Source organism: Protopterus annectens, chromosome 3.part1 (genome assembly GCF_019279795.1).
Source record: "Protopterus annectens isolate FY-2018-M chromosome 3.part1, PAN1.0, whole genome shotgun sequence".
Taxonomy (NCBI): Eukaryota; Metazoa; Chordata; order Ceratodontiformes; family Protopteridae; genus Protopterus; species Protopterus annectens.
In genome coordinates, this window is record NC_056732.1 from 1712368012 (window position 1) to 1712395165 (window position 27154).

At 40.7% G+C, this 27154-nt stretch overlaps 1 protein-coding gene across 1 annotated transcript in view; it reads right to left on the bottom strand.

The window, feature by feature from the left end:
- Positions 1 to 3014: 3014 nt before the first annotated feature.
- Positions 3015 to 27154, bottom strand: part of LOC122797838 (zinc transporter ZIP4-like) — a 248247-nt gene continuing 224107 nt past the window's right edge. The window contains exon 9 of the mRNA XM_044066359.1: positions 3015 to 3775. Coding sequence (XP_043922294.1) covers positions 3647 to 3775 — 129 coding nt within the window. The 3' untranslated portion in view covers positions 3015 to 3646. The remainder of the gene's footprint in view (positions 3776 to 27154) is intronic.

The following is a 27154-nucleotide window of genomic DNA, read 5'->3' on the forward strand; positions in this document are numbered from 1 at the left end:
AAAGCTCTTAAACTGATGTGTTTTTGGATGTAATAAATTCTGGTTTGTGATTCCTGAGTGGCGTTTTTTTCTTTTTATTTATTTGTTAACCGGGTTGGTCCAGCTGAGTTACAAAAAAAAAAAAAAACATTTTCAATGGGGACTCAAGGAGAAAAGCTTCAATAACTTCTAAAGCAATAAAAAGTAAAAAGAAACATTATACATAAGATAAAATAGAGTACAAACTGAAATACTGGTATGCAGAACAAATTATAGTTGTCACATAAGAAAGTGTGGGTACTAAAAATACAAACATACAAACAGTTTAGTCACAATGCCAAAAAGCTAGCATGTTCTAATATTTGCAAGAATCAGAAGTAAAGCCAAGATACTTCCTAAGTGGAGGTTGAAGAATGTGAATAGACAGAGGTATATGGAAAGTTAAGTGGGGTGATTTCAGTGACAGATCTTGGAGTTATCTTTTTAAAGTTGTTGACATGAGTTATACTTCTGATATATAATGGTAGTTTGTTCCAGCTATGAGAGACAGAGTATTTATAAAGGCTTTTGCCTATATTTTTACAGGGTTTATAGGTCAGTAGTAAGAGTTGGTTGGAACTATGAAGAGGACAATTGGGGGTCTAATAGGACAGATGTTTGGAAAGTGATGGGTAGGTAGTGGGGCTATTGAGAAGGGAGTGAGCAGTTTGGAGTTGAGTGAGAGTAAGTTGATGTGAAAGTTCAAGCCAGTGATGTTTCTGTATGGCCAGGCAGTGGTGGGAGGAGTAGGGATGATTTACAACAAATCTAGCAACTTTATTCTATGTTTATTTAAGTTTGTGAATAAGGGAAGATTGTAGGTTAATCAGGATAGGGGAGACAACGAGTAGGGTGGGTAGTAAGAAAGTTTGAGCAAGGGCATGTTTGGATGCTACACTAAGGTGTTTTTTATTTCTGTAAAGTAGTCCTAATTTGTGGTGTTTTTTTGATACTTTTTTAGACATGTAGGTCAAATTATAGTTGGTCATCAATAATGGTGCCGAGGAGTTTAATTTGTGTTTCAACTTTTATAATAGTGTTTTTGAGAGAAGAGATTGAAAAGGTAGATTTACAGTAGGAGAGGGAATTAGACAGAAAAAGTAGGAGCTTTGTTTTATTGGGCTTGAGGGTGAGCTGATTGTCACTGAGCCATCTTTCTACAGACGAAAAGGAGTTTTTTGTAGTAGTTAACAGGTCTGTCAAGTTTTCAGAGACAGTTATCAATGTGGAGTCATCTGCATATTGGAGGATAGAGGAGTGACCCAAGAAGTATGAACTTCCAAGAGAACAATAACATTTTTCAGTTAGAAATAAAGCTTTGTGCCTTTAATCCTCCTTGATAAATAAATTGATGATACTGATTTCTTATTTTTCCCCAGACACCTTTATTGAATTATTACTTGTGACATAGGCAAATTTAAATTCATATAAAAGTAATCTCACTATAATTAACGTAGCAAATATTTTACTTCACATATATTGCTATATATCATACATCCTAAGCACTATTACATACATTATTCAATTCCTGCCTTTTTTAAACAAGAAACATCTTTATTAAACCATTACTTACTACATAGACAATCATACATTTATATAAATGAAAAAACACATGGACACAATCTTAGTTGCAGGCATTTTACATCACAAACCATACCGACACACTCCCAGCTGCAAACATTATACATCACTTATAATATACCCAATCTTTTCAGTCAAACATTACATAGCTCATTTAAGTCCTGCTGCTTTTTAAACCTTATTCCTCCCTTGTCTATACTGTTCCCACAATTCCCATTTTTCCTATGTAGTTTGCTGCTACCCTTTTCTAAAGATCTCATTTCCCAGTTGTTTTATCTATGTTACTATATGCACTACTACTAGTATAGTTGGTTTAGATTTTGATTTCCATTTTCTTGTAATTGCTTTTTTTTGGCAGCCACCATTATTAGACACAGCAAGGCCTTGCCATACCAAGGCAATTCCGATTCTGTATCATAGCTCAGAAAAATCATCTCCCTCATCAGACCAATCTGCTCACCCAGCATTCCCCACAGTACATTCTGCAGGGAATCCTTAAAGTCTGTCAATCCACCACACTTCCAGAAAATATGCTCCCAATTACTTCTTTCTTCCCTGTCCTACCTCCAACAGTTGCTGTCTGTCTGAGGAAACATTCTCTGGAGTCTACTTGGGGTATAGAAATATCTGTGCAAATATTTCTAGGCAAAAATCCTAAGTCTTCTAGATTTTGTTGCATGTCTGGGAGACATACATATATCCTACCATTATTTCTTTGTGAATTGCTTATCCAGTCTCTCTTCCCAATCCTTTCTAACCTCCTCTGATTAATTTGTATACCTATCATGGAATATTTTATATACTCTACTAATTATTCCTTTTTTGATGGTAGCTTCTGTTCTAGATTCTACTATAAGCGCTACCAATGCTGGTCTATCACTTAGGATTCCCCCTATTTCTTTCTCTTTGCCTTTACTCTCATATCAATGTTTGGCCTCTTCTCTTTCTATTACCTTTCCCTGTATAATTATTTGCTCCAAATATCTTGGATCATTTGGTAGTTTTCTCCAGTAACTTCCAGCTCCCTCTTGCCTGTTGTCTGTATCCCTAATTGCAGCCATCCCTATCTGCAGAATCTCCTTTCTCCATTCCTGGGTTGGCTTAGTTCTTAGAGTACTTTCTGCTACTTTATGGATATAATATTCTGTATGGTTATTGTTATCTCCTTAAACACTTAGCTCTTGTTTTGAACTGTAACAACATACAAAAATGTTGAAGGATCCTTTCACATATGTTACCATAAAAATGACTTGGCTAATGAGAATAATGTCTGAGAACATAACCTAAGTAAGCAAGAGAAAATGAATTTATTAATAATAAATTTTCACAACACTACAAGTCAAAACTTGACAGCTTAATAACCAAAAACAAATGTATGGATCCTCCTCAGTATGTAACTGTGGATCACACTTTGACAAAAAAACAATGCAGAGGCCCAACAGCCATTCAGATGTCTGATGTAATCCCACAATAGATAAATGGCCAATTGAGAAGGAAAACATTTTGGCAGACAAGTCTGTGACTATAGAATGCTATTCTTGGCTACAAGCAAAGTTTGGAATAATTAGCACTCAAAATTTCTACATTTTTCTGATTGAGTAATAGTGAAAAAAACACCTACAATGCTGTTCTGCACAGTGTGAGGGAGAGGAGAAAACACAAGCAAGTTCAGGCTGGAAACTGTTGTCAATGCATGGGAAAAAATGGAGAATGAATGTTAGCCAAAAGCTATGTAATCACAGCTCTGTGTACAAAACTAGAAATTGCCCTGTCTGAGTTGGAATAAAGGAGTACAGGGCATAAAGCAACAATAATCAAACTATTTTAATATCGAGTGCCCCAACAAATAAAAATGGGAAAAACAAAGGGAGCTAGATCTCTCCATCACCAATTAATGGAAATGCAAGCATCTGAACTTTGTTTTATAATAAGCAGAGTATTTTCCTTCATCAGGATCACCACATTTTCATTGTTCTGCCCTTTCAGGAAGGCTCCTTGATGACCATTCAAAAAGTTTGCTTCGATTCTTGCCTTTGTTGATCAAAGGTCAAATGGCAATCTTGTTCTCGAAGATTGAGAATAGCAGCATGATCGACCATCCCACCAAAAGTCCAAGGTTATGCAGGACGAACATTACCCATGGTCTTTTGTCCTTCACGTTCATTATTGCTGGCATCTGTGAAAAAAAAACATGCAGTATGATACTGGAGCCCTGCAACTGCAACCTTGAAAACTGATATGACATGCTGGTCAAGATACTGAGACAGCTATAGGCTTGCATTCATCCTGGTGGTACTGAGATAACTATAGATAGAGATACCCACCAGTGAAGGTACTGAAATAGCTATGAACTAAGTCATACACACATAAAAGAAGGCACTGACTTCAACATGAACTTCATTTTTATCACAAACTTTTCATTGTATTTTCACACCATATCCACACTGCACTATTATTATATCACTGTTCTTGTTTGCAGTATGTGTTCATTTCTCTGTCTCTGCACCACCTGTCTGTGCCTGAAATTCTAATAGGAATCCCAGGAAGTTTAAGGTTACTGGGTCTTGTGACAATTATGTCTTGCCAATACCCACCAAAATTGTACCTGCCCCTCTCAAGGACGGCTAAGTCAGTCAAGCCTGGGGTGAATTTATGAATACTTATCCAATTATCTAATGGATGTCTGATTGCTCAGAAGACAAGACATAGATCTCCTGAAAATGCAGAAAACAAAGAAAATATTTCTAGTTTTTTCTGATAGTTTAGACATTTTAGGCTTGTGATTTTCTTTGTTAGGAACATCTGGGATCTTTCCAGTTGTTTGATATGTCTGGTGAAGTTCACTAAAAAGGGGTGTTCTATAAATGAGGTCCCCCAAAGAGGTGTGTTCTATAATTGCTTTAAAATTTCTGAATATAAAGGGACAATAACATTTTTAGATGTAGATAATATTTCCTTGGCAATCAGCTACACCAAGTTAAAGGATTTCCTGGCAACTGTTGCTATATGGTGATCATAATCATCATCTTCTTCATCATCAAGGCAGGGCTGGTTGAGGAGAGGAGATGTTTGAATGAGGAAATCATAGCTAGAATCATTGGGGCTGCAGCCAACTGGCACAGATTATCAGGGCTACTGGATGGCAGAATAATGCCAAGCTGAAAAGTAATGTGTGCAACACCGTAATGTGACCATTACTACTGTGTACTATAGAAACCTTGTCAGTGAAGACAGAGCAACTGAGGAATCTAAAGATGATGGAGTTGAAATGTCTGAGACAGGTGGTAGGATGCTTAGTGTGGGACAGATGAATAAATTAGGACAAACATGCACAAACAAAAGTAGTTCTAGTTGCAGAAAAGGTCAAAGAGAACAGATTACAGTGGGTTGGGCACATGTGCAGAAAAACAGAAAACAATCTGGTAAAAAAAGATTTGGGACAGACAGAAAGAAGGCAAGAGGAGATCCAGCAAAGAGGCCATGAAAGTAGCCATCATCAGATGGAGTTTAAAGATGAGGTAAAATGGCAGCAGATGACGACTTAACTGAGCATGTATGAATGTTGTACACTGTTTTCTGTGAGCACACTTTGAGTATTCTGCTTTTGAACCTCTTATTTCTAATTCCTGAGTATTTATATCCTCAGCCATTCTATGTTCTTGCCTGAAGCTGTGCAAGGCAAGTGGGGCTTTGTATCGATCAGAAAAAAAAATTATTTTGCATTAAGTACTATATGCATTGAATCATTGACATCGATGTGCTGTGATGCATCCCTTGTTTCTAATTTGGGCATTTGTCTACCACACATATCCAAAAATTTAGGACAACTATCATGGATACAGATCTAACTTAGTAAGGGAAACCTAGAAAGGCGAACGTGTTGAAAGACCATTTTGCTGGGATTGCTCCCCTTCACAGAAGAGGCTTCACCCTGGAGTTGGATTTTGTAAGAGTGTATGAGGGGCAAAGCATTCTGCATAAGGGCAGGATGGCACAAAGCCTTATCCAAAGACCTCAGGCACCCACGACTTCTTCCAAGGGCAAAAATAGCAACATAGATTTTTGTTTATGAGTTGTCCAATAAAATGGACCAAATCAGTAACATAATTTGAGATATCCATAGTAGCATACTTATATTAAATGTCATGCATATATGCATACAATCATCAGTAGAGGCATTCCACTGTAATAGCTTAGCAGAAAGTAATTATCACATATATCATAGCTATAGCACTAAATGTTTATTATTTATTATGTACTGAGCAGTACTATGTTATGCAAGTTAATTACAGAATGGAGATGATATTGGCCTGTTTACATGTGTATGTGTGTGGGGGTGGGGTGGGGGTGTTATATTTGATCTAGGTAGGAAGCAGGATTCAGCCAAAACTGGGTGTGAAATAGTTCCAGTGCAGCTATTATGGGGAAAAAAACTTATTCTGATCAATTCAGTAGTGTGGTTGCTCTAATAATTAAAATTATTATACGCTCATAAGTAAACATTAGGGTACCAGACCTGGTGGGGCCATTTTAAGGCTAGCTAATTTTTTCTTCACGGATGAGGTTTAAACTCAATCCTTTGTGTCTGTGAGGTAAGCACCTTAACCATTATGCTAACTCCCAATATTGACAGAAAGGGGACTGTAAGTGATTGTATGTATGACTTTCAAACATGTATATTACACAATCATTTAAGCTGTTTTTACTTTTGGGACACAAAGACCTGATTTTAAAGAGAACACAGTTTTTGGGTATAAGTTTATATGACATTTTAAAAGAAAAGAACTATAATATCTACTTAACAAAGGTTTATTAATCTCAGTACTTAAACATATCCTCATTCAGGCACATTATTTTTATTTGCATCTTATCCAATGTATGAAGTATACAGAGTCCCCCAAATGACTAACAGTTTGTAAAAATGTATACAATCCTGGTTGTAAAAACAGAAACACAACACTGTAAGGTACTAGACACAAATGGGTGGAAAAACAGCAACACAACACCATAAGGTCCTAGACACTGATTACTATATTAACTGCAACCCCCTAAGCACACAACCTATGGTGAGAGACCTGGGCACTCAGGTTGATAACAACCTCACATTCAACCATCCTGTAGCAGCAGTGGTCAGAAAAGCCTCTTACTTGTTTCATCTCATAAGTAAAGGGATTGCATTTAGAAAAAAAGGAGGTTATTACCTCTCTATACTCCTCCCTCATTAGACCAATAATTGAGTATAACGCCCTGTTTGGTATGTACCTCTCCAAACATCTACATTAAGTGGAAAGGACTCTGAAATACCTGACAAAGAGAATCCATGGCCTCCAACTCCTGTCCTATGCAGACAGGCTCAAATCACTATCACGCTACTCGGTATAGTACAGATTTCGCAGGGGTGATCTGTGTCTCACCTACAAGGCTATCTCAGAACTTACCCTACTAGAGATGCTCCATATCTGTAAGTCTAACTACTCACGTACTACCCGCTCAAAAGGCCTGCATGTAATATAGTGACATTAACAAAACCTGCTCAAGAGACAAGTTTGTCTCCCAGAGGCTGCCCTTTCTCTGGAATAGACTTCCCATTCAGATCAAATAGAGCACCTCGCTGACCCTCTTCAAGCGCAACCTTGATGAGTGGATGGGAAATCACAAATTTGTCCCTGGGGTTCCACCTGTGTCCCTCACTGACAGGGGCAGCAGGTGCTGACTGAGGTTTCTTTTTGGGGATAAACTCTTGGCTAGGCTTGTAAGGGCCCCAGGGCCATTAGTCTCGTAACCTTCTATGATCCTATGAAAATATTGTATAGTCCTGTGTCATGTAAATGCTCAAGATAGATGCATAGGCCAAGATTTATAATGGATTTAATACTCTGTGGTGAAACTTTCCATCCTGATTCAGGCCCTACTTAAATTATACCAGAGAACTATTTTGATGGGAGCATGACAATGTCATTTATTCAAGTTGTCAAGCTAAGAACTAGTTTAACAGAAACCCTACACTCGTCCAAACTGACTTTTCTCACAGCTGTGTGATAGTGGAGTTAGTATAAATAAGTTACAGGTGTGTGAGAGATTTTGCTCCAAAAGGAGTGCAGGATGGTTTATTCCCCACCAAAAATGTTTCTTTTCAGCCTGTTGTATGTGGTGCTCAGTGAAATAGTTTTGTAGCTTTGTCGTTCACATAATTTATATTAGTTGAGTTAACAAGTACATTTTTACCACCTCCTGTGAGCTAAAAAAATATCCCGCTAAATGCAGTTTTCGCGTGTAATAATTAGCACTCTTTCACAGGTGTGAAGCCCACTACCCAGCTGATATTACAGCTATTATAGAGAATTGGATTAAGCTTCACATTCTGTATGCTGAAATCATACCATTAAATTATAGTTTTCTTGTTATGGTGATGCAACAAAGGATTCAGGTGGCAGCACAACTGCAGTAGTCCAGTCATGCAACATCACATGCATCAGATGTTCTCTTCATCTGCCATCTGTTCTGATCCTGAGTTACTCTTAATCTATATTAATCGACTGCCTTAGGCTACCGTTATATCCCACCAGATGCAGGCACAGCTGAGAACAGCCTCACTTGGTACATCAGTACTACCTGTAAATTTTGTGAGTGCTGCCAACTAGCTTCTGAATCCATAAACCCACCTTTCTATTCTTTTAGTATTTCAGTATGTCTTTTAGTCTTGTTTTTGAACAGAATCTTTAAAACCACAGCCACTCTCATAAATTATTCAATTTACAAAGCTCCTTTTCCCAAACAATGGAAATCCTTTTATCAGTGATGTGTTACACAAGAGGGCACATCAACACAATTATCCATCTTTAGGCCTATGGCCATGCTATAGCAATGCATCCAGTGGTAACTCCTAGTACAGATAACAAACAATATATTCTCTATTAGCAATCATGCCTTCCTCAAAGAGTATAGCACGGACTCTGTTTTGCCTTTACTGACTATATGTGCTAAGCTAAGTAATGCAGAGGTAGTTGACTCTGTCTTTCCAGACCTTTGTAAGGCCATTGATAGTGTTTCTCACTGTACCCTATTAACATATCTTAATGACCTGTTACTGACCAGTGAAATCTGGAAATGGTTTAAAAGCTAGCATTGTAATTAAACTCAATCTGTCCACTGATCAATGCAATGCCCATTCCTAAACTGATCCAAGTGGGTATCCCAGAAGATTCCATTATGGTCCTCCTTTTTTTCAACTCCTTTGTTAATAATCTGTTTACAATCTCCCATTCCGATATGCAAATAATGCATCCCTTGTCTACCTTTTGTGCAAGTGTTCACAAACACACAGGTGCAAGGTGTTATGAGGGCATGACTGGGAGTACTACCTGTCTGAAGACAAGTGCTGAAATGAAGCACTTTAGTAAAAAAAAGAAGCCTTTTTTTTTGGTGGGGGGGGGGGAGTCCTTCTGCAAGAAAGCTGATTGGTTTTCTTAATTGGTGGCTATTGCTATGGCAGCTGTATGCTGAGGATGTTTGAAATGTGAAGGATGTGGTAACGCTCACATTGCAGTTGACAGAGAAGGACTGAAATAAATAAATAAAACAAATGATGTTTTTTTTAACACTGAAGTTTTTTTTCTGTGCATAGGGCTTTTCAGTGAGAGGGTTGAAAGGGTGCTGGATCTTTCAACTTCTGTACTTAAGCCAAATTTGGCTTTCTTGAGCAGAGACTGGGGCTGTTGTGTGTTCTGGACATTTTGCCTGTGACTCTACCACAGCAATCTATTTCTCACTGTTTCCAGAGTGAAGGATGCTGCAGCCCTACCTTGGCCTTCATTGATGTTGGCCTGAATTGTCTCAGAGTATTACTGTGCATCAGTTGCTGCTGCATGTGTATGTTTTTAATGACCTCTGCTTTCCTTGGTTGCTAGACAATATATGTATTGGGTTCCAGGACTACCCTAGAGGCAAGTGTCATGTGCACCCTTGGATACTTAGTGATGTCAGACGGCATTCAGCCAGTTACTGTGTTCATTGTTTTTTTTTGTTTTTTTTTTTATAACTCCCTGCAGCTGACCAGCTGGCACCAGCTCATCTTGTGGTTCATTATGTCAAAAGATACTGCTTTAACCTCTGCTGGGCTCAACCTGACCCATGTCCTGGAGTAATAGGGACATCGAGGATGCTGGTATAGCATCATACTGCTGCTGGAGGGTTTACCCTAATTCCTTAAATCTCCAACCTCATGGTTGGCTTGTGAGCTCCACAATAACTGCTTTCAGGAGATGTATTCGTTTCACTGCTTTCAGGAGGTGTATTTGCGTCACTGCTTTCAGGAGGTGTATTTGTGTCACTACTTTCAGGAGGTGTATTTGTGTCACTGCTTTCAGGAGGTGTATTTGCACCACTGCTTTCAGGAGGTGTATTTGTACCACTGCTTTCAGAAGGTGTATTTGCACCACTGCTTTCAGGAGGTGTATTTGCATCACTACTTTCAGGAGGTGTATTTGCACCACTGCTTTCAGGAGGTGTATTGGTTTCACTGCTTTCAGGAGATGGATTTGCGTCACTGCTTTCAGGAGGTGTATTTGCATCACTGCTTTCAGTTGTATTCGCTCTTCCATCAGAGAGTAACCTCCTGACTGAGTGGTACACTGCTTGCAGCACAGAGCTAACCAGGCCCTAAATACTGTTATCACACTGAACCTAGGCTGCCTTCCTGCCCAACAGGATGAGTGAGTTGATGTTAGACACTCAGTCTTATCCTGCACTTTGTCCTTTCAGTACCCATGTCCCTATGTGTTCAGTGTTGACCCAGTTGTAGCCTGTTGCCCTTCCCTGAAATCTGCTTTGCCTATGTTAGGTATTACATTAGCTAAGACTTGTATTAATTTCTGGTATACTTTCTTATTCTTCTACTTTATCTTATATTAACAGATGCATTTTATATATATATATATATATATATATATATATATATATATATATATATATATATATATATTTATATATGTGTATATTGGATACATTTATGATATATGTTTATTGTTCTACTACAAATAAATGAGTAATGTAAAATTTCTTGAATGCAAATAGCCCTGTTATAAATGATTGGGTAACATCTTTCTAGAGAAATACAGATTTCTGTTTTTGCACTACTGTGTCACTTTGACCCTACAAGGCTAGGCTTAAAAAGGCCCCGGTGGTCATTAGCCTAACAAACACCTATGAACTTATCATGGGATAAGGAGTGTGAAGCTCTTCTCCAAAAAAAGGAAGCCAATCTGGTGGTCCCCTGTCATAAACAAATTATACAACAGAAGGAAAAAACTGTTGTAGAAAAGAGGAAAATTCCAGGATGCAAAAAAATCCCTTACCAGCCTCAGTAAGAAGATGAGATCCCTCATAAAATCCTACAAAGCTAGTTACGAAAATAAAATTGCAAAATATTCCAAAGACAATCACAACGCATTCTATAGCAATGTCAAGAATCTAAATGGCAATGCTCAGATCTGCTCTGAGCTACAACAGAATGGCATTAAATATACTGATCCCAAGGACATTGCCAATATCCTGGCAGATCGATTCAGTGCCAATTTCACCCCCTTCTCACCCCCTAAAAAGCCCATCTCAGTACCGAAAGATTGCCAAATTTTGGTAATCACGGCCACCCAGATAAAAACCGCACTCTCCAAAGCTAAGAATACAGCATCCATGGGACCAGATGACATCCCAGGCTGTGTACTACATGAACTACAAAATGAACTGGCACCTCACCTAAGTGTCATGTTTAATCATAACCTCACCTCAGGCTTCCTGTCCACTGAGTGGGGCACAGCTACAGTTATCCCACTCCACAAGGGGGAAATCCACCTTGGATCCTGGGAACTACCATCCCAACAGTCTGACAAGCCTGATCTGCAAGGCCATGGAATGTATTATCATGGAACTTATAAACAAAGACATTGGAAAACTTCAAACACTGGACCCCACCCAGTTTGGGTTCGTGAAGGGTGGAACATGTCTCCTGAACCTGAATGACTTCTTTGAATCAGTCTCCAGAGCTGTGGACAAGGATAAGGTGGTCCACACAGCCTATCTGGACCTTGCCAAGGTCTTCAACACCATCCCCCACTCTGGAATCATAGATAAACTTACTAAGCTGGGCATAAATCCCTATGTCACTTGATGGGTTGCCAACTGGTTTACTGATAGAACCAACACTGTAAAAGTAGCCGACTCCAAATCTAGCTCCAGACAAGTGACAAGTGAAGTACTTCAGGGTTCAGTCCTGGGACCCCTCTTGTTTGGCATCTACTTCTCTGAAGTACAGGCCAACACTAAGGAACTCTGCCTAACAAAGTTCACAGAGGACTGCAAACTGGGAGCCATTATTGAATCCCCAAATGATGTGGATATTCTACAAAAGGGCCTCACAGAAAGAAATGATTGGTGCCAGAGCCATGGGCTCAAGCTCAATGCCAAGAAGTGTATAGTTATCCCCTTTGGGAAAAACCATGTACCCATAGGTGGCAGTACACTAAACACCAAAAATGTGATAAGAGACTTAGGAACACAGATGGACAGTAGTCCCACCTTCAATAACCACATCGCCAAAGCAGTTAGGAAACCCTTCTATGTGGCACATCTCATCACTAAGGGCTTTTCATCCAGAAAAAAGGAGGTAATTGTCCAGCTGTACTCATCCCTCATTAGACCCATCATAGAGTACAACGCCCCATTTGGTATGTACCTCACAAGACATCTGCAACAACTGGAAAGACCACAGAAACACCTCACTAAAATAATCACAGGCCTAAAGCAGATCCCCTATGCTGACTGACTAAAAAAACACCAGGTATACTCTGTCACATATCGTCTACTCAGAGGTGATCTCTGCTTAACATACAAGGCCATGTCAAACCCAGAGCTGTTGGACATGCTACACTTGAATAAATCTCAATCCATCAGAGCCACATGCTCCAGGGACCTAAACCTTGTCATCACAAAGAACAAAACATGCTGGAGGGGTAGGTTCCTAACCCAGAGACTCCCCATACTCTGAAACAGACTGCCCATACATGTCAAGCAGAGCACCTCCTTGGCCTCCTCAAAAGGAACCTTGATGACTGGATGGGAGATAGGAAATTTACCCCGGGGATCACGTCAGTCACCCTGCTAGACGTGGGTCCAGGGAAGTAAATATTGTGAGAAGAAATAGCTAGGGAATTGTTATGGCTAGGTTTGTACAGGCCCATGGGCCGAGAGCCTAGTACCAACCTATGAACCTATAAGATAGGTGAAGGCTGCCATCCTAGCCAGATAGAATTTTGTAAATAATTCTGTCATTTGTAAATATTAATGTAAGCCACAGGCTTGTTCTCTTAAATGTGAAAAGACTGCATTGGATATTGAACTGCAAAAATGTAACAACAGTGCACTCTGCTGTCAGAAAGCTAAGTCAAGCATTTTATGACCGTCTTTGATGTTAAAATTCAGAGCCAATATGTCTAGAGGGAGGCATCCTGCCTATTGTTTTAAGGCCAGAGTTAATGGCTAGAATTTGCATGTATAAATGTCCTTTATTGCTCTGGGTTCTGACCAGGTGTAAAGAATGTAAATGTAGTTTCTGTTAGTCTGGGAACACCAGATAAGTGTGAAGAATGATGCCATGTAAAGCCACTCTGTGTTATCAATTTAAAGAGAGAATCAGAGAGCTCAGAGCATTTGTGCTGAGGACATCCAACATCACCAACACTGTCCTGTTTCTTTATGTAAGTTATTTAGAACTGTGTTTTCTCTTAGAAATAGCTAGGAATTAGGAAAATTAGACTAAGTGTTTTTCTGTAATGTCAGAACTTTTCTACGGTATTATTTTAAGTATTTCTCTGTGATCTCTGAACTCTTGACTAGCACTGTGTAGTAAGAATTATTGTCTTGTGTTTTTATTATTAGTTTTAAACCTTTCAACGGTGGCTGTTTTGTGTGAGATAATTTAAGCTCTAAGAGTATATAGCATGTATATAGTGATGCTGTACCAAGTCACTCCAAATAAGTCTTGACTGTTAGGTCACACTTACCATTTGGATAATAATATTGCACAGTAATAATTTGACCCCCTTTTAAAGGCTTTTGAGTAGCTGATAAATATTAGTGGGTGGTGGCAGTGATTTCCACCATATAGTCTGGGTAAAAGGGGCACAGCTGGAGAACCTGTGCCAGCCTTCCCCAGGAGTGTATGTGTGGTTTTATAAACTCTTATCTCAAGGTGAGTGCATCAGCTACTTGGGCAGTGACACAAAGCACTGGTTGGACAGAGAGAGTGCTGGAGGTTTTAGCTTGCCCACTAGGCTGAGATCTGGATGCTATAGCTATGCCGGTGGGCAGTCCTATTGGGGATCTAGAGAGAAAGGGAAAAACCAACCCCAGACTGACTGTGTTCTCTTAAGGGAAATTGTACTTTACTGTGTGTATTTATTGTCCTTTCCCTATATGGACGCCCCTCACTGGTGTTAGTGATGAGGATTAAGGCTCCTTGATTACTAGGCCAGGGTGTGGGCATCACATATTAATTGTTTGGCAGTGGTGGGATATCCACATCACATATTAATTGATTGGCACATACTAATTGGCTTGTAGTGGTGTAGGTAGAGTGAATTCTTGTTTCTTGTGTACAGTGATCACTGAAGGTGTTTTGCACTCTAAATCAGCCATGCAGTGAATACTAAGAGTTCAGATCACAATTGTTTTATTTCTTTTGTTAGCTTAGTCAGGGAGAGCAGGCAGCATGTCAGCAGAGGAGTATGGAAAGCTGACAAAGAGCCAGCTGACTGAAATGTGCCAGGCTAGGGTACTGGTGAATGGAAACCTGACTAAGGCAGACATGATTGCAGCTTTGGGTCACAGCTGCATCAGAAAACAGCAACCAGGAGGATAATCAGACTGGCAGTGGATATGTACCACCCTCAGAGAATGCACAGCTTAAACATTTCTGTAGAGGGCTTAAAAATCCATCTGGAGGTAAAGAGACTTAAGTTGGAGGCCAGGCATTTGGAAATAGAAGCAGCTGAGAGACTGAGATGTCTACAGGCTGAGGAGAATGACAAACTGCTACACCTGGAAGCTGAGGAAAAGGAGAGACAGAGGCAGCATGAGAAGGAGATGTCTTCGCCAGAGTCATGGAGATAATGGGGAAGGGAGTAACTGGACCCCAGAAGCATAAAAGGTCAGTAAATTTCTTCTGCAGTTTAAAGAGGGGGATAATTTTGATAGTTTCTTGCATATGATTTAGAGGGTATGTAAACAGTATGATGTTGACCAAAGGCTCTGGGTACGGTTCCTGACCCCCTTGCTCTATGGTAAATCTGTAAGTGTGTTGTCTAAACTTGCTGATTGTGAATATTTTGATTATACTTCTGTTAAAAATCAGTTGTTAGAATGTTTTAAGCGAACACCTAAAATGTATAGGAAAATGTTTTGTGAGCATAGACGCAAGGTAGATGAAAGTGTGTGTGATTATGTTGCTTAACTGAGCACTTATTTTCATAGGTGGGTGAGTGGATGTCAGGTCACCACTTTTGAAGGGCTGACAGACCTTTTGGTGAGGGATTAAGCCCTTAGCACTTTGCCTGAGGACATGAGGATTTGCTTAGCTGCTAGACAATGTGCTACGTCAGATGAGTTGGGGAAGAAGAGAGACCTATACCTAGCAAGCAGGGTATCCATACACAGGAAAGAGACCCCAGTACTCCTTGTGGGTCTAAAGAAACCTACGGTGGGCAGCGCAGACTGCCCCAACAGAATCTGCCAGTAGCAGGGGAAGCCGCTAGTCCAGGTACATGTCCAGGACCTAGGGTTAAATATTTTGAATGCAACCAGTGGGGCCATGTGGCATACAGATGTCCATGGAGGCAAGGTGGGGAACAAAAGGTAAGAGAGACAGTAAGTGGGAAAGACAAAATGCCAATGGTAGGTTGTCTTGAGAGAACAGGGGTACTGAACTACCATCCTGCAGATGTCCTGATAGGGAAGGATTTGGATGAGGCAGTACCTAAGCAGTCACACACACTCAGGCTAGGAGACAAACATGTGGGTCTGGTAGCCTGGGGGAGACCCAGACAGACTCATACTTGCAGCCAGGACTGGTGCGGTGGTTACTTCATAGAGGGAGCTACTCTGTTGCAGTTAGACTGAATGTGAGCCACAACTACTTGTGGGTACTGATGTTCCCTTGGACAGAGGGACTGCAAAGGTAGAGGGGAGTAGTAGTAGTACCCAGGCTGACAGTGAGGCACCACAGATGCCAAACTTCCTGTGGAAGGGGATCTGGGAAGGGCTACAAAGAGAGAGGTGAGACACGCTCAGTTCTCAGACCCTACATTGCAAAGCCTGAGGCAGGTAGCTAGGGAGGCACCTCATTCTCAAGGGGGTAATTTGTATACTGGGACAAAGGGTTACTGTATAGAGAGTGGACCCCAGAGGGAGGGCGAGAACGTGAGAGGGTACAGCAGTTGGTAGTGCCTAGATCCTACAGACTGGCTCTTCTAGCCATAGCCCATGATATTTCCTTTGCAGGTCATATGGGCATAAAACATACAAAAAGACTTATTATGCAGAACTTCTTTTGGCCTGGAATTTCCAGAGATGTAACAGGGTACTGCAGGACCTGTGAGCAGTACCAAAAGCTAGGCAAGGCAGGAGACAAGGTGAGAGCTCCTTTGATGCCTTTTCCTGTCATTGAGGAGCCATTTCAGAGGGTAGCTATGGATATTGCAGGTCCTCTGAGTACCCCAATTTCCACAGGGAAAAAGTATATCCTAGTTGTATTGGATTATGCTACACGATGCCCTGAGGCAGGAGCTTTACCCTCCATTGAGGCAGAGAAGGTGGCAAATGCTTTGTTAGAAATTTTCAGCAGGGTAGGTTTCCCAAAAGAAATACTGACTGACAGAGGTGCCAATTTTATGTCAGACCTACTGGCTTGTCATTGGAAGTCCTGTGGGGTGAAGCACATGAAGACTACCCCTACCATCACCAGACTAATGGTCTTGTTGAGAGGTTAAACTCTACAATCAAGTCCATGCTATGGGCATTTGCAGATCAGTTTAAGAGGGAGTGGGACAAATATTTGCCCCATCTGTTGTTTCCTTACAGAGAAGTTCCTCAGGAATCCACAGGTTTTCCACTCTGAGTTGCTGTATGGGCATAGGGTGAGGGGACCTCTAGATTTAATTTGAGATGAGTGGGAAGGTGAGTGCAAATCTCACAAGGGGTCTGCTGTGGCATACGTCCTAAAACTCAGGACAAGGCTCAGGGAAGTCATGGGCTTGGCTCAGGAGAACCTGGCAGAAGCCCAACAACAGAAAAAGGTGTGGTATGACAGGAATGCTCGAGCTAGAGATTATGCTGTGGGGCAGCAGGTAATGGTTCTCATTCCTGTTTGACACAACAAGCTGCAAGCAGCTTAGGATGGACCATACCAGGTGGTAAGAGAGGTACGTGATTTTAACTACATGGTGGAATTGCTAGGCAGGGGCCCAAATTGTACCATGTTAACATGATGAAATCTTACCATGATAGGGGGGCCCTTGTGCTGAGCATTAGCAGTGGATTGCAGGAGGCGTCTGAGGGAGATCTTGGGACTGATGTCCTCAGTGAGGCTCGGGCTGACACCTCAGTGGAAGGGGTAGCAATGTCCCAGCAGCTATCTCCTACCCAGGTTCAAGAAATCTGAGCAGTGTTGCAGGAATTTGGGGACATGTTCAATGGGAAACTAGGGTGCACCCACCTGGGGCAGCACCATGTAGACAGAGGACCCCAAAGGCCTATTAGGCAGGCCCCTTATAAAGTGGCAGAGAGAGTCAAACAGACCCTGAGGGAGGAGCTACAGGAGATGTTGGAACTAGGGTTGATTCAAGAGTCCAACAGTCCCTGGGCCTCCGCAGTGGTGCTGGTGCCAAAGAAGGATGGCAGCACCAGGTTCTGTGTGGACTACAGGAAATTAAATAGTCACACAGAGTTAAATGCTGCTGCAGGTGCCCTTAACTCCCAGTGCTAGAGAGAAGTCAGCATTTGTGACTCTTTTTGGCTTGTATGAGTTCACAAAGATGCCCTTTGGGGTTAAGAATGCCCCAGCAACTTTCCAATGGCTAGCAGATCATATCCTGGCAGGGGCAGGAGGGTTTGCCCTTGCTTACCTAGATGATATTGCCATCTACAGCCATTCCTGGCCCGAGCACCTTCAGCATGTCCGGGAGGTGCTGGGCAGACTACAGAGGGCAGGGTTAACCATTAAGCCGAGCAAATGTCAGGTGGGTATGACAGAGGTCTCCTACCTAGGACAAAATGTGGGGAGGGGTAAGATAAGGCCAAAACCTGCCAAAGTGGAAGCCATACAGGCATGTCCTGCACCTGTTACTAAAAAAAGCAGGTGAGGGCATTTTAGGGACAGCAGGGTACTACAGAATGTTTGTCCCCAGTTATAGTACCATAGCTACTCCCCTCACAGACCTGTCAAGGAAGTACAGGCCAGATAAGGTAATGTGGACACCAGCATATGAGCAGGCATTCCAGATGCTTAAAGAGGCTTTGGGAGGACCCCCTCCCCCCAATGTCAGCAAGCCCAGATTACAGTAAATAATTTGCTGTGCAGGTGGATGCTTCAAACCATGGGGTGGGGGTGTACTTAGCCTGATTTCTTCAGAGGGGGAAGAGCACCCAGTGGTTTATCTCAGTTGTAGGCTCCAACCTATGCAGCTGTAGAAAAGGAATGTCTAGCCATAGTGTGGACACTGCAAAACTTCAACCTTATCTGTATGGAAGAAAATTCACTGTTATGACAGATTGCAACCCCCTAACATAGTTAAACAGAGCCAGCCAGCAAAATGCCAAGTTGCTAATATGGAGTCTGGGGTTGCAAGTATATATGTCAGTGCATCATCACAGTGGGATTAGCAATGCCAATGCAGATGGGCTCTCAAGACAGGGAATGGGATAAGGTATACTAAGATAGACCTAACCTTCTCAAGCAGCATTTCTCAAGGGTCACTTGAACAACTAGCTTGAGTTCTCCAGGGGATGGGGGGAATGTGAAGGCTGCCATCCTAGCCAGATAGAATTTGATAGATAATTCTGTCATTTCTAAATATTAATGTAAACTACAGAATTTTGTCTTAAATGGTAAAAATAGTGTTACATGTGGAACTGAAAAAAATGTAAAAACAGTGCACTCTGATGACCAAGTATGTTGTGACCCTTTGATGTAAACATAACTCCATCAGGTCTAGATGAAGGAATTCTTGCTATTGTTGTAAGGCCAGAGTTAATGGTCAGAATTTGCATGCATAAATGTCCTTTATTGCTCTGGTTTCTGCCCAGCGGTGAAGAATGTAAATGTAGTTTCTGTTAGCCTGGGAACTCGGGGCGGTGTGAAGAATGATGTAATGTGAACCAGGAATGTGATTTTAAAAACAGAGAGAATCAGAGACCATTAAGCATTTTTGTCTTGACCATCCAACTCACCAGCCCTGTCTTGCTCTCTATATAAGTTTATCTTAGATTTGTGTTTTCTCTTAGAAATAGCTAGAAACTAGAAAGATTAGACTAAGTTTTTTTCTGTGATGCCAGAACTGTACTACTGAATTATTTTAAGTATTTCTCTGTGATCTCTGAATTCTTAACTAGCACTGTGTAGTAAAAAGTATTGTCTTGTGTTTTGACTATTTGTTATTAAATATTTGTAAACCCTTTCAACTGTGGCTGTTTTCTAGAGTTAATATAAGCTCTTTAGAGTACTTGCATGCCTTTGGTAAAATCGTACAATGCCACTTCAATAGCTTTTGCCCTGGGCTATACTACCAATTGGATAATAATATTGCACAGTAATAATTGGACATCCTTTGAAGGGCCTTTAAGTAGCTGATAAATATTAGTGGGTGGTGGCAGTGATTTCTACCTTATAGTTTGGGTAAAAGGGGAACAGCTGGAGAACCTGTGCCAGCCTTCCCCAGGAGTGTCCGTGTGGTTGTATAAACTGTTATCTCAAAGTATGTGTGTGTCAGCTACTTGGGCAGGGACATGAAGCACTGGTTGGACAGAGAGGGTGCTGGAGATTTTAGCTTGCTCACTAGGCTGAGATTTGCACTTTATAGCTGTGCCAGTGGGGAGTTTTATTGGGGACCTGGAGAGAAAGGGAAGAAACAGCCCCAGACTGACTGTGATCTCTGTGTGCTCTTAAGGGACATTGTAATTTACTGTGTGTGTATTTATTATCCTTTCCCTATATGGTTGCCCCTCACCAGTATTAGTGTTGAGGATTGAGGTTCCTTGATTGCTAGGCCAGGGAATGGACATCATAAGGAAAAACACCATAGTTCAGTGAAAACACTATGGCCTTAACAGCAGTCTCACAGTTCAAATACATTAATATGAATCTTGACAGTGAAAATGAAAAACTGAGAAAATTAAATTGGTAAATTGGTGTTCAGAAATTTAGATGTCAATGACATAAGGTGAAGCCATATTTTGTATCCCTGCAGGATGACCTTGTCACAGTAATCTAGTGTGAAATGTACAGGCTGATTAAAATTCTTTAAAATATGTACTATAAGTGCTTTATAGTGCCTTCTTGCCTTTTGGGAAAACATCTACTCAGGCAAATTACTCCATTAATAAGACTCCTGTATGGAAATTGGGCTACTGTTGACCAAAGAAGGAGAAGAGGGGGAAGGCATGCCCGAAGGCAGGTAAAGGCTAGGACTGTGATAGTGAGGGTCGGGACTTTGAATGTTGGCAGTATGACTGGTATAGGGCGAGAGCTAGCTGATATGATGAACAGAAGGAAGGTTGGTATATTGTGTGTGCAAGAGACCAGATGGAAGGGGAGCAAGGCTAGGTGTACTGAAGGTAGGTTCAAATTGTTTTATCATGGTGTGGATGGGAGGAGAAATGGAGTATGTGTTATGCTGAAGGAACAGTATGCTAAGAGTGTTTTGGAGGTGAAAAGAGTGTCAGAGAGTGATGTTTATAAAGCTGGAAATTGATGGCGCAATGATGAATGTTGTTAGTGCATATGCTCCACAAGTTGGGTGTAGGATGGATGAGAAAGAAAAATTTTGGAGTGAGTTGGATGAAGTGGTGATGACTGTACCCAAGGGTGAGAGACTGGTGATTGGAGCAGATTTCAATGGGTATGTTGGTGAAGGGAACAGAGGGGATGAAGAAGTGATGGGTAGGTATGGTGTTAAGCAAAGGAATGGAGAAGGTCAGATGGTAGTGGATTTTGCGTAAAGGATGGACATGGCTGTGGTGAATATGTATTTTAATAAGAGGGAGGAGCATAGGGTGACATACAAGAGTGGAGGAAGATGCACACAGGTGGATTATACCTTATGTAGAAGGCCTAGTCTGAAGGAGATTGGAGACTGTAAAGTGTTGGCAGGGGAAAGTGCAGTTAGGCAGCATAGGATGGTGGTTTGTAGGATGACAATGGTGATCAAGAAGAGGAGGATGAGTGTGAGGGCAGCACCAAGGATCAAATGGTGGAAATTGAAAAAGGGTAATTGTGAGGTGGAGTTCAGGGAAGAGTTAAGACAGGCACTGGGTGGCAGTGAAGAGTTACTGAATAGCTGGGTAACTACAGCAGAGCTAGTAAGAGAAATGGCTAGAAAGGGGCTTGGTGTGACATCTGGAAAGAGGAAGGAGGACAAGGAGACCTGGTGGTGGAATGAAGAAGTACAGGAGAGTATACAGAGAAAGAAGTTGGCGAAGAAGAAGTGGGATTGTTAGAGAGATGAAGAAAGTAGGCAAGAGTATAAGGAGATGAGGTGCATGGCAAAGGAGAGAGGTGGTGAAGGCTAAGGATAAGGCATATGAAGAGTTGTATGAAAGGTTGGACACTAAGGAGGGAGAAAAGGACCTATACCGATTGACTAGACAGAGGGACCGAGCTAGTAAAGATGTGCAGCAGGTAAGGGTGATAAAGCATAATGCGGGAAATGTACTCACAAGTGAGGAGAGTGTGTTGAGCAGATGGAAAGAGTACTTTGAGGTGCTGATGAATGAAGAGAATGAGAGAGAGAGAAGGTTGGATGATGTGCGGATAATGAATCATGAAGTGCAGTGGATTAGCAAGGAGGAAGTAAGTATTGCTATGAATAGGATGAAGAATGGAAAGGCTGTTGGTCCAGATGACATACCTGTGGAAGCATGGAGGTGTTTAGGTGAAATGGCAGTGGAGTTTTTAACTAGATTGTTTAATGAAATCTTGGAAAGTGAGAGGATGCCTGAGGAATTGAGAAAAAGTGTTTTGGTACCGATTTTTAAGAATAAGGGTGATGTGCAGAGCTGTAGTAACTACAGAGGGATTAAATTGATTAGTCGCAGCATGAAGTTATGGGAAAGAGCAGTGGAAGCTAGGTTAAGAAGGGAGGTGATGATTAGTGATCAGCAGTATGGTTTCATGCCTGGAAAGAGCACTACAGATGCAATGTTTGCTCTGAGAGTGTTGATGGAAAAGTACAAAGAAGGTCAGAAGGAGTTGCATTGTGTCTTTGTGGATTTAGAGAAAGCATATGACAGGGTGCCTAGAGAGGAGTTGTGGTATTGTATGAGGAAGTCGGGAGAGTCAGAGAAGTATGTAAAAGTGGCACAAGATATGTACGAGGGTAGTATGACAGCAGTGAGGTCTGCGGTGGGAGTGATGGATGCATTTAAGGTGGATGTGGTATTACATCAAGGATCAGCTCTGAACCCTTTCTTATTTGCAATGGTGATGGACAGGTTGACAGACGAGATCAGACAGGAGTCCCCGTGGACTATGATGTTTGCAGATGACATTGTGATTTGTAGTGAGAGTAGGGAACAGGTGAAGGAGACCCTGGAGAGGTTGAGATATGCTCTAGAGAGAAGAGGAAGGAAGGTCAGCAGGACTAAGACAGAATATGTGTGTGTGAATGAGAGGGAGGATAGAGGAATGATGAGGATGCAGGGAGTAGAGGTGGTGAAGGTGGAGGAGTTTAAATGCTTGGGATCAACAGTTCAGAGTAATGGTGAGTGTGGAAGAGAGGTGAAGAAGAGAGTACAGGCAGGATGGAGTGGATGGAGAAGAGTGTCAGGAGTGATTTGTGACAGACGAGTACCAGTAAGAGTGAAAGGGAAGGTCTACAAGAGGGTAGTGAGACCAGCTATGGTATATGGGTTGGAGACAGTGGCATTGATAAAAAGGCAGGAGTCAGAGCTTGACATGGCAGAGTTGAAGATGTTAAGATTTGCACTGAGTGTGACAAGGATGGACAGGATTAGGAATAAGTATATTAGAGGGTCAGCCCAGGTTGGAAGGTTTGGAGACAAAGCCAGAGAGGCAAGATTACGTTGGTTTGGACATGTGCTGAGGAGGGATGCAGAGTATATTGGGAAAAAGATACTAAGGATGAAGCTGCCAGGTAACAGGAAAAGAGGAAGGCTTAAGATAAGGTTTATGGATGTGGTGAGAGAGGACATGCAGGTGGTTGGTGTGCCAGAGCAAGATGCAGAGGACATGAAGAAATGGAAACAGTTGATCCGATCTGGCGACCCCTAACAGGAGCAGCTGAAAGATGAAGAATAAGCCACCTGTATGACTTGAGCTGGTAGTTGGAGATCTGGGAATATATGTAGACAGTAATCTGGCGTTTGACCAACATATAGCCAATGTCATAAGAAAATCACTCTGTGTTGCCCACCTGAAGTAATGGCATGGCATCTAGGTCCAAGGAAGTTATAGTTCCACTCTATGCGGCCCTTATCAGACTCATTGTTGAGTGCAATTCCCCCTTTGGAATGTATCTGGCTAGGCAAATGCAACAGTTGGAATGCCTACAAAGGTTCCTCACCAAGACAATCCGGCATATTAACACTTGCCATAGAATCCTGTTACTATACTCAGTCTCCTACATGTTGTTGAGAGAGGATCTGTGCTTAGCATATAAAGCATCCTGTGATCCAGCCCTGATGGAACTTTTGCACATCCACAAAATAAGCAGTACCCGAAACACTATATCTAGGAATTTTGCTTGTGGGGTAAATAGAACATGCTGCCGAGACAGATATGCTGCTCAAAGGGTCCCCTTGCTGTGGAATAGGCTCCCTATCCATGTGAAATAGAATCTATCTCTAACACTATTCAAACATAACCTTGATCATTGGATGAAAGATCTCAAATGTATCCTTCGGTTAGCATTTATGTCTCTTATGGATAGAATCCAACACTAAACATTCCCTAACTAACATTGGATGGGTAATCATAAATACTTCACTGGGCTGGCCCCCATGTCTCCTAAAGATATAGGCAGACAGAAAACATTCCTTAACTAACATACCCTACCACATAACATTTTAGCTCCCTCTTAACAAACTTACCCCTCCTAACAAACATACCCCCCCAATTAAGGCACACATGTTATGAGGGAATGCAATTGGCTTCAGTTGTGTAGATAGGCTTATAAAGGCCCTCGTCATTTGCATAGTACCTATTCATGAACCTATGAACTTGTACTGTTACTAATATCATTGTGTCGACTACATTATTTTAACCTTTTTGTCAACCACTGTTCATTCTCATTGGAAACGTGTCAGGCTATCTTAGTAATAACAAACGTAGAAATAATAAAAAAAATCTTTTTGACTCGGTGGGAGCACAATTCTCACTGTGTAGAAAATAATCCACTTGGAGACTCCTCATAAAAATGGAAATCCCCAGCTGCCCAAAAATTATAAACCTCGTTCTGCTATTTGCAATGGATAAACTACCTGAAAGATGTGCAAAAACTCATATTGGTGCCTTTTTTCAACCACCTAAACTAATGTCTTTCGGCTTTTCCCAGTTATTGGTTGCCACAGTGGAACTCTGGTCTGCTAATGATTGGCAGTGGATGTTTTATGGTGCCAAGTTGCCAGCCCGATGGCTAACCTTCAAAGAAGGGACACCCATTCACACACACACCTACCTGCATGTCTTTAATGTCACTCTACTGTGGGGAGGACATGCAGACTCCACACAGAAGGCTCTCCAGCCAAGAATCAAACTGGAGAACCTCTTGCTGTGAGGCAGCAATGCTAACCACTGCATCACCGCAGCGTCCAACAAGGGATCCAGCATAAACATGGAACAAACAGTGTCTTTTTTTCAAATGACCAACCTAGTTTTCACAAACATGAATAAAGGAGATTGCACATGAGGTTTATTTCCTGACTTTTTTAAGTCTTTTAATACCATTCTGTGTTACTTGTTACTGTCCAAATTCTCCAGTCTGGGACAAAGGGATTATAAGATAAAGCATATCCATAAGGGTTTGTCAATCCCTTTAGAGCTCTAAGGCAGTACACAGTTGTGTATCAAAAGTATCAGTACTGTACTCCTAACTTTTTTGTAATGATATGTAGTAGTCCTGCAGAACTATTTAAATTGTTTAATATACAGGTTAGTTCTTTGTAGGGCTAAACTACCACTGTGTTCAAAAGTTGCTCATATGAATGCTGAATTGTAATCAGGAATATCTTTAAAAGGCTGGTCCAAACAAAACTTTCTCCAGCTGGGCACATTAAAAATGTAATTCCATCCTGTATGACACAAGGAAGCAGTCAACCAGTTCAGAAAATTCACAAATCATACTATTACAAGATGACGATATTACTCCTGAAACCTGTGGGATTCTTCTGGACCGATTTCTCATTTTTCTGGAATGCATGAGTGAAGTTGTTGAAAAAAATGCATTAAAAAATGTGGTTACAGTACAGTATTCAGTGTGAAGGATTAACTCTCACTAGCTACTAAGCTTGCTGTGGCCTGAACTACTTTTATCCCATTAATAACCTATAATGAGATAGCTTTAACAGCATCTTTACAGAGTGACCCAGAGGAGAATTATCACTACTTTCAACAGACTGAACAGATTTTCATTCCAGTCTCAGAGAGACTTTTATTGCTACATTTTACTTTAAAGACTTCACTGGTTTTTCTCACAAGTTTTTAGCGCTCTTCAAACTCAAGTCTACATTTTTTTCTCATTCATCATGCTCTGCCTGAAAATAGCAATTTGTTTGTAACTGTAAATAAAATTCCAGAACAGTCTTTTTCTGGTCTTCATTTCTGTGTAGTTCTTCTTACAGTAAACATTATTACCTCTCCTTTGTTATGAAAAACTATATTACTACTATAGCTTAATTTCCTGAAATAATATTGAAGAATTTGCAGTGGGACATGCTTTTTGGGCAAAAAACAAACGGGCTAATCACGACTAAGAGAAATGCTAGCTCAAGCTGATAAGGTGAGTTTGCAGCCTTGAAGGTAAGACACTTCCAGAAAGATGTGTTAAGAAAGAAAAAAACCTTGATGAATTACAAAAGAATTTTGTGCGCAATTCTGCTGTATACATATTTGAGAAGGTATGTAAAGACTGTAGATTATATTACTAGATAAATATATTTTTGATACCAACTTGCATTCCCAGCTCTGCCTTGTGTCTCATTTCTTATACCTAGTTATACTTTCTGTGACAATAAAAGCCATGGCTATTCTGAATGCACGCTTCACTCATGCTTGAGTAATGCTACACACACACACACACACACACACACACACATATATATATATATATATATATATATATATATATATATATATATATATATTTATATAAAACTTTTTTTTTCTGTTAAACAAAACATTAATACTTGCCTCTTAAGACTACACACTTTTGGAGCTGAATTTGAAAAAATAAAAGATGCAAACAAATTCATTCACCAGGTGAAGATGTCTTAAACAAGGCATTTATGGCTTTGCTACTAAACTCTGAATTAAAGCAAATTATATATACTTTTTTCATACAGTTCCTCTTCAGGGTCCCACCAGAAGTAAATTAATGGCAACACTTCAGGGAAGAAACAGGAATATTCTTTTTAACAGCTTTATTAAATTATCATTTAAGACATAAATACACATACATTAATATGAAGGAAAACAAACAATATTTACATTTTTTCATTTGTATACATTACATATATATTTTCTTTTCTTTCTTTATGACAACTCTCATTTAGTCAAAAACTACATACAGTGTTCAATTCTTGCCTTCCCTTAAACCTCACTCCTCCTCCTGAACATTATTTTGCATTTATTGCTTCCACAAATTCCATTTATTTCTATGCAGTTTTCTCCTTCCCTTTGTTAAAGTTCCAAGTTCCAGTTCTTTTATCTGTTTTACAATATTCGGTGCTTCCAATACAATTGGTTTAGGTTTTGATTTCCATTTTCTAGTAATTGCTTTTTTGGCAGCCATCAGAATTAAACTTAATAAGGCCTTACTATCCCTGGGATTCAATAATACCTACACTAAGTGTACACAATATGTATTCAATAAAATTCTTATCTCATTTTTAGTGTTTTCTAGTCACTCAGAACGATTATGCTAAAGGCACATGTATGTAGTCTACACTTTGTGGTAACCTTCATGAATCCCTGTCAATATTTAAAGCAGCAAAAATATCAGTAGGGAAACTAAAATTAGGAGGAAGAAGGTGTGTGTGTTATGTTTCTATTGTCTGT